Source organism: Zea mays, chromosome 1 (genome assembly GCF_902167145.1).
Source record: "Zea mays cultivar B73 chromosome 1, Zm-B73-REFERENCE-NAM-5.0, whole genome shotgun sequence".
Lineage (NCBI taxonomy): Eukaryota > Viridiplantae > Streptophyta > Magnoliopsida > Poales > Poaceae > Zea > Zea mays.
The window spans coordinates 277,515,420-277,529,529 of NC_050096.1; the positions used below are offsets into that span (position 1 = coordinate 277,515,420).

At 44.4% G+C, this 14,110-nt stretch overlaps 1 protein-coding gene across 4 annotated transcripts; it reads right to left on the minus strand.

Moving 5' to 3' along the window:
* Positions 1-1,398: 1,398 nt before the first annotated feature.
* On the minus strand, positions 1,399-7,102 carry LOC100276374 (COMPASS-like H3K4 histone methylase component WDR5A). 4 transcript variants are annotated; one of them, XR_562952.4, is made up of 4 exons: positions 6,345-7,102; positions 2,419-2,770; positions 2,250-2,315; positions 1,399-1,867 (listed from the first exon to the last, which is right to left on the minus strand). XR_562952.4 is itself a non-coding variant. In NM_001150180.1 (2 exons), exons 1-2 carry the CDS (start codon positions 7,005-7,007, stop codon positions 2,474-2,476), a joined length of 960 nt encoding a protein of 319 aa, NP_001143652.1. In that variant the 5' UTR covers positions 7,008-7,089; the 3' UTR covers positions 2,193-2,473. The 4 variants fall into 4 exon arrangements, 1 of the variants encoding a protein (NP_001143652.1); XR_004856554.1 differs by having other exon boundaries at positions 2,250-2,770; XR_562948.4 differs by lacking the exon at positions 1,399-1,867 and having other exon boundaries at positions 2,159-2,315.
* Positions 7,103-14,110: the final 7,008 nt, after the last annotated feature.

A 14,110-nucleotide genomic window follows, 5' to 3' on the forward strand; every position in this document is an offset into this window, starting at 1 on the left:
TCAGAACCACCACTACCAAATCACACCCACCCGACCAAACGAAATGAAATACAATCGACGAACTCGAGGAAAAAAATGTAGAAGCAAAACAGAGAGCAATCCACTAAGAACGAGAAGCGGAAAAGGCCTCAAACCTGCCGACGGGTACTCAGACCCACCTGAGGAGCGACCCAAGTCTCCGATAGATTCAGCAGCCCGAGATTGCACACCACCAGACGACGGGGGACGCGATGAAGCAGCGACGAGGAGGGTGGTGCGACGGGTGACCGGGATGGAGAGCCGGAGAGGAAACGCCCTTTCCCTCCTGCTGGGTGCTCGGAGTCGGCGAGTCGCCCTTTCCCTCCGCGAGGCGGAGACGGAGGAATTCTCTTGCGAATTGTCAGATGCGTACAAGATTTTCGCGATGCGATGGAATAGAACAAACAATATTATCACAAAAGCCAAAAGCGCAAAGACTTTGATTCAGCAGCGTGAACACGCAAAAGGAGTAGTATCAGGTATGCATACAAAACTATGTACTATGTGCACGCGCCCAATTCATTAAGGCACATGGCAATAGAATTAAACTACTGACGGCGGCCCTTTAAGGGCTTGTTCGGTTATTTTCAATCCATATGAATTGGAGGGGATTGATACGGATTAGAGGGGATTTTGACTTACTAGGGATTGAAACCCCCTCAATCCCCCTCAATCCATATGGATTGGGGTATAACCGAACAAGCCCTAAAGTAATAACGGATACGTGTTGAATGATAGGGGCAAATGCATGGTTAGCTGAGCGATGGCAATCAACATTGCTTCAAAGGATAAAAAGGCACGCTGAAAACTTAGAAAGCAATGAGCACCACAAGCATCAGGACAAAACCAAGAGTTTCTGGCGATTTCTTGCTGGATTCCACGCACCTACAGTACACTACACCCAGGCATGTCCAGCAGCTCGAGAGGAATGACAGGTCACCCTTGACGAACGGGACAACAAATCAATCAATAATACCCCATAGCAGTAGATGTAGAACAAACAAAAGAATCCACAAAAGGTGGTGTACACAAAACGTGACGAAGGAACCGGGAACGGGAAGAAGTAGCAATCTTGGTTGGCCACAGGATGTTGGCTTTCTGAAAGATAATACTCCTATATAGAAGGAAACTATCATTAAGACAGGACAAGGCATTTGTGGAAGTGATGCCACGACTAACATTGGCACTTCTTTCTCACCAAAAAAATGCGGGCGCTTTAAGATTTGTGCAGTTCGTGGTTTCATGGAGAGCAGAGCACACGTTCGGAAGCAAATGCTCTACAGCTGCAGGTGCAGTAAGTTAACTGCAAGGGCTGAATACTTATTTAAACATTTCTTTCGAACCAAGTGCGTCGAAGAAGATTGTAAACAAAAGAAGTACTGAGTAAAACGGGTAGTCAGATTACCCGGACTCACGCGTTGCAGTTTATATATGTCAAGACGTCAAGTGTTACAAGAAAATGGGCCGTTACCATACAATTAAAAGAAAGAAAAGTAGCCCATTCATCTGTAAGCAGATAAGCCCAACACAGCCTACTCAACATGCAAAGATATTTCTCATTTTCTTTCACAAGTAGATCCATAAGCCATAATCCCGGGTATACCGTTTACTCCATCCGGACCCGCGGCAGCATAGTTAGGCCATTGACTGGATGCAACGAAAGCGTTTAGACTGTGACCAATATTTGGCTTTGATGACTCTAGCTTGTTGCTTGCATGGCCGATGCAGTTCATTCTAGTGACTCCCAAGCGGCCAGATCGGGGCGACCCAATCTGCTGCCTAATCTTGGCCGGGCCGGGCTGCGCAGGTTAGGCAGGGTTTATGTGGGACAATCCAACGCGATGCACAACTGGAAAGAAACACAATGTACAGAAGTTAGCTGATACACCAATTACACCTGCAGTCACTTTGGCAGCTAATATCACAGTTCTAGAGCAGACTTGGTTCAGCTTTCATCGAGGCCCAAATTGAGCACAGCAGCCACATTAAAGGTTTTTTTTCTTCCTTCTATGTGCAACAACTTAAAAAAAATAAATCAATGAACCATGACACAGGGTCAGCTAATATACTTCAGCATCTATGACCAGCAATTGAACCTGTAACCCAGCGTACAGACTTCAAAATATTGAGCTAATATGGATATAATAACAAAAACAGCTCCGCATCAAAGATTAGGGAATCAGAAACACAACAAATGAAGTTCAAGCATTGTTGTGTTGAGTCTTTCTTACATGATCCCAGCCTCCCAGGAATAGCTCTACAGAACACTTGAGTTCACTAATATCATCGCCGAGCTGCTGAATAGACAATATAGCACTCACTCAGTTACACATGCCAGGAGCATCACATTCTCCACTGCAGCAAACTTTAGTTGCTTGGGAAGCTGCATATTTTGCTTACCATTAGTCAGTCCACATGACAGCCAATGTAGATAAGAGCGTAACCAGGCCGCTCATCAATCTTCTTCCTTTTGGACCCAAACTTTCACGGTCTTGTCATTGTCAAGCGCCCCGGATGCGATCATGTTTTCCTTGGGATGACATGAGACCGCAATGACAGTATCAGTATGGCCTTCCAGTTTCTGCACTATTCTTCTTGACTGGAGGTCCCATAGGTAGACACATTTGTCCTCGGAGCCACTGACAATATACTTGCTATTCGTGATAGAAAACGCCGCTGGGATGCAGTACTTTGTGTTAACATGTCCGGTATATGTCTTCAGAAACTTTCCAGCTGAGAAATTCCAAAGCCTCTGTATAAATCATAAACAAAGCATGACCAGATGCCTTCTTACAAATCGTTGATTATCTACTCCTAGTACATACTTTCATATCAAACTGGATGGTATTTATTTCTACTCCCTCTGTCCTAATATATAAGGCATAACCACTTATTCAAGCCCCGTATAATATATATTGATGCAGTAGTTCTAGTGTTGAGAGAGAATTAAATACAGTCCTTGGTCTTGGACTATATGTGGTTACGCCTTATATACCAGGGCAGAGGGAGTAACAGATAATCACATATAGCTGTGGGTGCATTCACATCTATGAGCATACTTATATAGTACATAAAATGGAACCGAAAGCTCATTTAAAAGAAGAGTAAATGAATTGAAAATGAGCTGAACTGACTGTTAGAACCCCGTTAGGGTTTTGGGGTGTCCCCCTGTAATTACCTTTAGGCCCCGTTTGTTTCGTTGGTGGAATTGAATTATATTCTAATAATCATAATTTAGACACAAACTAATTAAGTTAATATGTTTATATATGTAATATATTTATATGTTATCCTAAATCATATGAGATAGTTATACACTACACTTATGCTATAGAAAAGCAAGTACAAGAGTGTTATAAGTTGTACAATAGAAAAGTAGCATGTAAATCTATAGAATCAATTTCCATCTCTTACCCCATGAATTTGAGATAGGCTTATATATAAACTTTGGAAAGTTGTGGAATGTCACATTCTAAAAAAAAACCTATTCCATTAGTTAGATTCCAATTCCTCAAAATGAAGTGAAGCAAACGGGGTGTTATACCCTTGTGTAATGAGTCAGGCCCAACAACTCTTGGTCTATCAATACAAGTCCCGACCCTATTTAGGGTTACGGTTTCCCACATGGTATCTGAGCTAGGTTTTCCAGATTTTTTCCCTCTTCTCTCAATGGATGTAAGATCACTTACTTTTATGGCCTGTTAAAAACTACATGAACAAGATTATTTATGGCATGTTAAAAACTATATGTTTAATTACTGCATTTGGCAACATCATGTTAGGTTTCATGCATGGTCATCAATAAGGCACTAAGGAGAGGGGAGGCAATCCAACCTCATCAGACAGCATTGGCACATAAGGTGCAAAGCAAACAACACCATACCCGCATATATCAGGCCAAACAAAGGAGCAAAGGAATATACATTAATTAATAGCCAACAATCAAGCAGAGGCCCATTAGCCAAGCAAAGCCAATCACAAGCCTAAATCCCATAAGAGCCTCCCCCACTTTCACTAGCGATAGGCTGGCACCTACGCCTTCCTGACGCTCACATACACAGCAGCAACCTACTAACACTCCACGCCACCTCCAGTGGTCAGAGAGGAACAGAAGACACTGGAAACATGATTGAAATGGATGGGCAAGAGAACAATAAAACCAGAAAAAGTAGACGACTGTGGTAACAAGCCTGAGAAGAGTGTGCGGTTACGAAATCGTGTCAGGGAAGACTCGTGATGTTAGGATCGAGCCAGAAAAAACATGCACTTAAGCAAAGGGTGACACCTTACTGCCTAGTCAACACCTCAAAAAGTAGAGTTTCATGCATTATCAAGTCATATTTGAACTAATGGTAAGATACTAATATGGGATCACATCGCTTTTAAGAATGCACACGAAACATACGGCAAGAATCAGTTCCTGCAAGAACATCATCATCAACGACAACAACAACAAAGCCTTTTTGTCCCAAGCAAATTGGGATGGGATAGAACTGAAACCCAACAAAAAACTACAAGTCAAGGTTCAGGCACATGGATAAATATTTTCCATGCATTCCTATTTAATACTAAATCTTTGGTTGTATTCCATCCATTCAAGTCTCATTTTTACTGTTGGAGTATAATATAAGTGAATTGTCCATCTCTTCCTAACAGCTTAAGCTTTTGGGTTGAACTGGTTAGAGCGTCCACTCTAACATGGTATTAGAGCTAAAAAATTGAGGCTTCATTTGTGCCTCCACCCCTTTTATTTCCACGTTTGCATCGTTTTCTCTGGCTACACGTGAGTGAGGGTGTTAAAGTGTGTAAGTGGATTGCCTACATTATCTAAATAACTTAAGCTTTTGAGTTGAACTGGTTAGTGTGTCCCACTGCGTATTGGAGCCTCTAAAGGTCTTCGTTGAACATTGACCAAACCATCTCAACTGATGTTGGACAAGCTTTTCTTCAATTGGTGCTACCCCTAGCCTATCGCATATATCATCATTATGTGTAGGGTAAACATGCACAAAATAAAACGAGAAGGTATTTATCCCATTATCTTAGGATGGACAGAGTTTCAAATTATTAGGAGCTACACAATATGCAGAACACCCACATGTGCACTACTGCAAAATCTTACAGTTGATTACTGCTATCATGCTAGCATGCTCGGGCTGTAACATACTAGTTTAGGGGCCCATTAACTCTTCCCGCAAAAAAATACTTTGTTGGACTGCATCCACGATAGTTCAATCACCATGTAATTAAATTTTCTGTCTATACTCTATACAGGATCATGAGGTTGCCTAAGGGATCAATGAAGCAACTTACACTCCCATAACACCTAATTAAGGTCAGGCTACCTCAGAACCACCAAAAAGGAGGTTCCCCAAATATCGCACCCCTGGGCCAGATGTAACACTAACATAACAGAACTTTAACCTCAGGTTGCTAGCTATGGTAAAAATTGTCTAGGGTGTAAGGCTTATGGCAGCAAACGCGATGTTTTCAAGTCGTCCGATTAATCGCGATTAGTCAGAATAATCGGTGGACTGGTACCGACTAGAATGCTGGTCGTCCGACTAGTCGTCGACTAGTCGTCCAATTTAGTATAGGACGACTAATTTAGACCTGTCTTTGTTGATGGGCTTTTGCAATTGGGTTGTAACTGGGTCATTGCTTTGTGGGCTTTCTAGGGTTGAGACTTGAGACTAAACAGCCGTCCAGGCAAGTTATGGACAGCAACAAACACAAAAGTAATTCACCATCTTGTCATCTTGATGTGTGCGTGTGTGTGTGCGTGCGTGCGTGTGTCCAGAAACATATGGACGTTCAACTCGACTAGGGTCGATTAGTCGACCTGGTCGACGACTAATCGCGACTAATCGACTGGTCAGTACCTGTACGACTAGGTTTGACTAGACGACTTGAAAACATTGCAAACGGAAAGCTTATGATCATATAACCATGACCAAAGGCAAGTCAGCACTGACAATTTAAAACTGGATACTAAGAATCCCTTTAGAACATGCCACAGTAGATTATCCTGCTTGCTCCAAACATCCAGGCTTATACTTCCCCTTCTCCTCAAGGTACTCCGTCCCTCCTGCCACTTCAGATCTACAAATATTCTCTTGACACTTAGGGTGTACAAATATTGGGTACCCCAGTCTATGACAACAACCACTAATGCTGAAGTTCCACAACCACACTACACGGTTGAACGACCATATCCCATAATAACAAAATTGCAACTAGTTTTTCACATATGCAGCAACCCGGAACAATATGGCAACACTAAAATGAAGAAAAAAATTAAGAGCAATCGACTTTGCACAACTCACCAAGGTGCTGTCAAGCGTTGCCGCGAGGATAAACTTGCCATTGGGGGAGAACTTGGCAAAGGACACTGGTGGGCTCTCGTCGTCGATGAGGGTTTTGACGCAGTGACCGGTGGCCGAGTCCCAGACGCGGCAGAGCCCGTCGTAGCTCCCTGACACAATCATGTCGCCCTCGCGATCGAAGTCCACGGCGGTGACGGGTTCAGAATGGGCCGGCAGCACGCGGAGGCACTTACCGGACCTGACCTCCCACACGCGCACCGTCTCGTCAAAGGACCCGGAGGCGAGGACGTTGCCATGGGGGCTGAAGGAGACGCAGAAGGCGTAGTTGGTGTGGCCCGTGAGCGTCTTGACGAGGCGGGCCCCTCCGCCGACGGCGAGGTCCCAGATGCGGACGGTGCGATCATCGGAGGCGGAGGCAAGGAGGCGGCCGTCGGGGGAGAAAGAGAGGTCTGAGACACCCTCTCCATGGCCCTCGAGCTCCGCAACGGGGGTGAGATCGGAGGAAGACCACACGCGAAGAAGCTTGTCGGCGGAGGCGGAGGCGAGAAGGCGGCCATCCGGGGAGAACTTAACTGTTGATACGGCGCGGCGGTGCCCCTCAAGTGTGGAGCGGAGGACGTAGCCTGGGGATGCCGAGGCATCGTCGGCCACCGGCGCCGCCATTGCCGCCGATTGAAAGGGTTTGGGGGTTTTGGAGGAGTTTCTCCGCGAGACGGTGGTGTGGTGTGGCTCGGTGGACCGATGCGTGAATGATTTCTGCTTTCGGAGTTTTAGTTGAGGAATGGGCTTTTCAGTTTATTTGGCCCATTAGATCTGAGGTCACACGATAGAGTTTGGGCTTACAAAATGAATTGGATCCAAGCTTTTTTATAATAATATTTTGTTGATTTTTCAAACCTGGTATATAGAGTTGAAGTGATCTGTTACAAAAGGTTTGAGATTCAAAGAAAAAGATACAAGACGTTTGAAAAAAGCACTTGCTTGATTTAAAAATAAACACAGTCATAAAATAAAACAAAATACCCTCATAAACTCGCTTTCGTAAGATTGACACCAGAGAAGAGATGGCAAGTGAAGCGGGATATAAGTCCTGGCACCGTAAAGTATACATACGAAGTCGTTCTATCAGAGTATTATCACACGGATTTTTGCAGATGTTCAGGTAATTGTAGTATATTGTCTTACATCCTCTTGGTAGATACCAAGAATGTACATTTGGGTCGGGTCTCGTGAGCTAATTTGGAGCACAAAAAAACACGACACAGTCCAAAATAAATTTAGACCAGACCGGCTCGAAAATTATGTATCGGACCATATTTTGGGCCAAGATCGTAGCCCACAGGCGGGCACAAGCACAACCCGTTTACGAAGACACGAAATAGCTCATTTATAGGCACGAAAAAAGCTCATGTTTATTTAGTCATCCGCTTATAGTCATGAAATCATCCACTCCATTTTAGTTAGTCGCATGCTTAATCATGGAGATGAGGTGTCAACCATCCATTAGCTTCGTGTCCTTTGATTTTTTTAATTATAAATGAAAGAGAAATGGACCTAATAATTTCCTATAATTAATTTTGGTGGTTGACGACCAACACTGACCATGTGGACTAACTAGTTTGTCTAGATGTTAATTATCTCAAGTGCATAAGGTTCAACATAAACAAGAAAGAAATTCAGTTGGGGACACAATCAAAATTTGGAGCAAGACATGAGAGTGTGCTGACATGTGGCGCACCGTACACTGTCCGGTGCACCAGGCCCTCGACCAAACGAACAGGCCACTCTCGGGAATTCGCTGGGCACGCTCCGCTATAATTCACCGGACTATCCGGTGAGCCAGCAAAGCAACGGTCACTGCGCGCCAACAGTCGACTGCAAAAGGGAACAGTAATGAACAGTGTCGCGCAGAAGTCAGAGGTCACCGGACATGTCCGGTGTGGGATCGAACTGTTCGGTGCAGCAAAAGGACAAAGGGTTCCAACGGTCAACAGCTCCAAACTCCAACGGGCACGCTGACGTGGCGCGCACCTAACGGTGAACAGTGATTGTCCGGTGTGCCCATCGCCAGCAAAGTCAGCCAACGGCTAGGAAGTGGTTGAGGGCTAGAAAATACCCCCAACCACCTCCATTCAATGCATCCAAGTTTTCTGAGAACCTCATTCAATACAAGAGCAATAACATTCACTCTAAGACACAATTCCAAAGATCAAATCCTCTACAAGTCCCAAAATCAACTCAACCACTTAGTGACTTGAGAGAGAGAGAGTTTTTGTGTTCATTGGCGCTTTTGTTGCTTGGATTGCCTTCTCTCCTTCCCATTCTTATTTTTAAGTGATTTGTAAAGCTAACAAGAGACACCTAATTGTGTGGTGGTCCTTGTGGGGTCTTAGTGACCCGATTGATTAAGGACAAGGCTCATCTGGTCTAAGTGATCGTTTGAGAGAGAGGGAAAGCGTTGAAATAGACTCGACCTTTGTGGCCTCCTCAACGGGGACTAGGTTCTTTGGAACCGAACCTCGATAAAACAAATCTCCGTGTTCACTTGTGTTGATTCCCATTTGATTTGTTTCCCCCCTTTCCTCTCTCTAAAGTTTCCTCGCTAATATTGATTTGAGTTTGCTCCCAAACATCATCCGCATTAATTGAGCAACTCATAGCAAGAGAAACAATCTTCCGCACTCGGATTTAATTCAAATGCTAACCCCGGCCTTAGTGTGTGTTTAAGTTTATAAATTTCAGGTTTCGCCTATTCACCCCCTCTAGGCGACTTTCAATTGGTATCGAAGCCAGTGCTTCATTAAAGAGTCTAACAAACTCGAAGTGATGTCTTGAGATCACGCCAAGAGGGAGATCATGACCGGCAACAAGGCCACGGGCTCGGGAAGGATTCCATCAAGGGAGTCCGGCGACAAGTACAAAGAGGAATCATCTTCCTCCATCAAGTCACTTAGGAGGGGTGACAAGAAGAAAATGAAGAAGGTGGTCTACTACGAGACCGACTCATCATCACCTCCACATCCGGTGTCGAGTCGACAACTTCGAAATGCCACGAGCGTAAGAAGTATAGTAAGATGCCTCTACGCTATCCTCGTATTCCAAAGCGCACTCCATTACTTTTCGTACCCCTAGGCAAACCACCATATTTTGATGGTGAAGATTATTTCCTGTGTAGTTATAAAATGTCACACTTGGGTTTTAGGGGTCCACCATATAGTAAGATGTCACACCAGGTGTGTTGGGACCAAGTCTCACACATATGATGAATCATGGTACAGAAACGAATGTCACATCTTTACTATAAAATAGGAGTTCTGTACAAAATAATTACATCGAAAGTAGAGAACGATCCAGCAACACCATAGTTGACTGGTGAAAGGGAATTAGGCTTACACCTAGTTCCTAAATAATTTTGGTGGTTGAATTGCCCAACACAAATTGTTGGACTAACTAGTTTGCTCTAGATTATATGTTCTGTAGGTGCCAAAGGTTCATCTATAACTATACGAAATCGACTGTCCGGAATACCGTAGATTATTCTGGACAGGAGAAGCTTTTTGAAAAAAACAGGCCAAGCGCGGACCGTCCGGGCCCTTGCGGCGGACCGTCCGCGACACAAGAATGACCCTCGGACAGAACCAATGCAAAAACACAAGTTTCCACTACGGACTGTCCGAAGGAAAAGCAAAGACCGTCCGAGCCCTCGCGCGGACTGTCCGGCCTCAGGCGCGGACCGTCCGGTCGGTAAGAAACCGAAAAACCCGAAGGTGACGGGTTTGAAGAAATGAATTATAGGGGGCCTCGCGGACCGTCTGGGGTGCACGACCGGACCGTCCGTGACTGACTCTGTCTGACATCTGACGACGCATTAAATGCAATATAGCCGTTGATATAGCCGTTACTGCTGACCGTTGCATTTTCAGCCGTTGATCTACAGTGGCGGACCGTCCGGACCTGGCACGCGGACCGTCCGCGCTCAGCAGAAAGGAGCAACGGCTAGGAAGTGGTTGGTGGCTATAAATACAACCCCAACCACCTCCATTCCAATCATCCAAGCATTCCAACCTTCAACATTCAATACAAGAGCTAGCAATCCATTCCAAGACACATTCAAAGCCTCCATCTCTCCAAGTTTCACAATTGAGAAAAGAGATCATTAGTGATTAGTGGCTTGAGAGAGAAAGTGATCCGTGTGTTATTTGTCGCTCTTGTCGCTTGGCTTTTGCAATTGTGCTTTCTTTCAATCTTTCTTGCGGTCAACTCAATTGTAACCAAGGCAAGAGACACCAATTGTGTGGTGATCCTTGCGGGGAGGTTTGTTCCCGTTTGATTGAGAAGAGAAAGCTCACTCGGTCCGAGGGACCGTTTGAGAGAGGGAAGGGTTGAAAGAGACCCGGCCTTTGTGGCCTCCTCAACGGGGAGTAGGTTTGCGAGAACCGAACCTCGGTAAAACAAATACACGTGTCACACTCGTTATTTGATTGCGATTTGTTTTGCACCCTCTCTCGCGGACTCATTTCTATTTCTAACGCTAACCCGGCTTGTAGTTGTGTTTATATTTGTAAATTTCAGTTTCGCCCTATTCACCCCCCCCCCCTCTAGGCGACTATCAATTGGTATCGGAGCCCGGTGCTTCATTAGAGCCTAACCGCTCGAAGTGATGTCGGGAGATCACGCCAAGAAGGAGATGGAAACCGGCGAAAAGCCCACTACAAGTCACGGGAGCACTTCATCGGAAGAGTCCCGCACCAAAAGGAGGGAGAAGAAGAAGAGCTCCTCCAACAAAGGGAAGGAGAAGAAATCTTCTTCCCACAAGCCGCATCGGAGTGAGGACAAGCCAAAGAGGATGAGGAAAGTGGTCTACTACGAGACCGACACTTCATCAACATCGACCTCCGGCTCCGATGCGCCCTCCGTAACTTCTAAACGCCAAGGGCGTAAGAAGTTTAGTAAGATTCCCCTACACTACTCTCGCATTTCTAAACATGCACCTCTACTTTCCGTCCCATTAGGCAAACCACCAACTTTTGATGGTGAAGATTATGCTAGGTGGAGTGATTTAATGCGTTTTCATCTAACCTCACTCCACAAAAGTATATGGGATGTTGTTGAGTTTGGTGCACAGGTACCATCCATAGGGGATAAGGATTATGATGAGGATGAGGTGGCCCAAATCAAGCACTTCAACTCTCAAGCGACAACAATACTCCTCGCCTCTCTAAGTAGAGAGGAGTATAACAAAGTACAAGGGTTGAAGAGTGCCAAGGAGGTTTGGGATGTGCTCAAAACCGCGCACGAGGGAGACGAGCTCACCAAGATCACCAAGCGGGAAACGATCGAGGGGGAGCTCGGTCGGTTCCGGCTTCGTAAAGGGGAGGAGCCACAACACATGTACAACCGGCTCAAGACCTTGGTGAACCAAGTGCGCAACCTCGGGAGCGTAAAGTGGGATGACCATGAGGTGGTTAAGGTTATTCTAAGATCTCTTATTTTCCTTAACCCTACTCAAGTACAATTAATTCGTGGTAATCCAAGATATACTAAAATGACCCCCGAGGAAGTTATCGGGCATTTTGTAAGTTTTGAGTGCATGATCGAAGGCTCGAGGAAGATCAACGAGCTTGATGATCCATCTACATCCGAAGCTCAACCCGTCGCATTCAAGGCGACGGAAGAAAAGAAGGAGGAGTCTACCCCAAGTCGACAACCAATAGACGCCTCCAAGCTTGACAATGAGGAAATGACGCTCGTCATCAAAAGCTTCCGCCAAATCCTCAAGCAAAGGAGAGGGAAAGATTACAAGTCCCGCTCCAAGAAGGTTTGCTACAAGTGTGGTAAGCCCGGTCATTTTATTGCAAAATGTCCTATATCTAGTGACAGTGACCGAGGCGACGACAAGAAGGGGAGAAGAAAGGAGAAGAAGAGATACTACAAGAAGAAGGGCGGCGATGCCCATATTTGTCGCGAGTGGGACTCCGAAGAAAGCTCTAGCGACTCCTCCGACGACGAGGACGCCACCAACATCGCCGTCACCAAAGGGCTTCTCTTCCCCAACGTCGGCCACAAGTGCCTCATGGCAAAGGACGGCAAAAGGAAGAAGGTAAAATCAAGATCCTCCACTAAATATGAAACCTCTAGTGATGAAAATGCTAGTGAGGAGGAGGATAACTTGCGTACCCTTTTTGCCAATCTTAACATGGAACAAAAAGAAAAATTAAATGAATTAACTAGTGCTATTCATGAAAAGGATGACCTTTTGGATTCCCAAGAGGACTGTCTAATTAAAGAAAACAAGAAACATGTTAAGGTTAAAAATGCTTACGCTCTAGAAGTAGAAAAATGTCAAAAACTATCTAGTGAGCTAAGCACTTGCCATGAGATGATTGACAACCTTAAACATGAAAATGCTAGTTTAAATGCTAAGGTTGATTCACATGTTTGTAATGTTTCAATTCCCAATCCTAGAGATAATAATGATGATTTGTTTGCTAGGATTGAAGAATTGAACATTTCTCTTACTAGCCTTAGAGTAGAAAATGAAAACTTAATTGCTAAGGCTAAAGAACTAGATGTTTGCAATGCTACCATTTCCAATCTTAGAGATAAAAATGATATTCTACATGCTAAGATTGTTGAACTTAATTCTTGCAAAACGTCTACATCTACTGTTGAGCATGTATCTATTTGTACTAGATGTAGAGATGTTAACATTGATGCTATTCATGATCATATGGCTTTAATTAAACAACAAAATGATCATATAGCAAAATTAGATGCTAAAATTGCCGAGCATAACTTAGAAAATGAAAAATTTAAATTTGCTAGAAGTATGCTCTATAATGGGAGACGCCCTGGCATCAAGGATGGCATTGGCTTCCAAAAAGGAGACAATGTCAAACTTAATGCCCCTCCTAAGAAACTGTCTAACTTTGTTAAGGGCAAGGCTCCCATGCCTCAGGATAACGAGGGTTACATTTTGTACCCTGCCGGTTATCCTGAGAGCAAAATTAGGAAAATTCATTCTAGGAAGTCTCACTCTGGCCCCAATCATGCTTTTATGTATAAGGGTGAGACATCTAGTTCTAGGCAACCAACCCGTGCTAAGGTGCCTAAGAAAATTCCTATTGCATCAAATGATCATGACATTTCATTTAAAACTTTTGATGCATCATATGTTTTAACTAACAAATCCGGCAAGATAGTTGCCAAGTATGTTGGGGGCAAGCACAAGGGCTCCAAGACTTGTGTTTGGGTACCCAAAGTTCTTGTGTCTAATGCCAAAGGACCCAAAACCATTTGGGTACCTAAAATCAAGAACTAAACTTGTTTTGTAGGGTTATGCATCCGGGGGCTCAAGTTGGATCATCGACAGCGGGTGCACAAATCACATGACAGGGGAGAAGAAAATGTTCTCCTCCTATGAGAAAAACCAAGATCCCCAACGAGCTATCACATTCGGGGATGGAAATCAAGGTTTGGTCAAAGGATTGGGTAAAATTGCTATATCCCCTGACCATTCTATTTCCAATGTTTTTCTTGTAGATTCATTAGATTACAATTTGCTTTCTGTATCTCAATTATGCAAAATGGGCTACAACTGTCTCTTTACTGATGCAGGTGTCACTGTCTTTAGAAGAAGTGATGATTCAATAGCATTTAAGGGTGTGTTAGAGGGTCAGCTATACTTAGTAGATTTTGATAGAGCTGAACTCGACACATGCTTAATTGCTAAGACTAACATGGGTTGGCTCTGGCACCGCCGACTA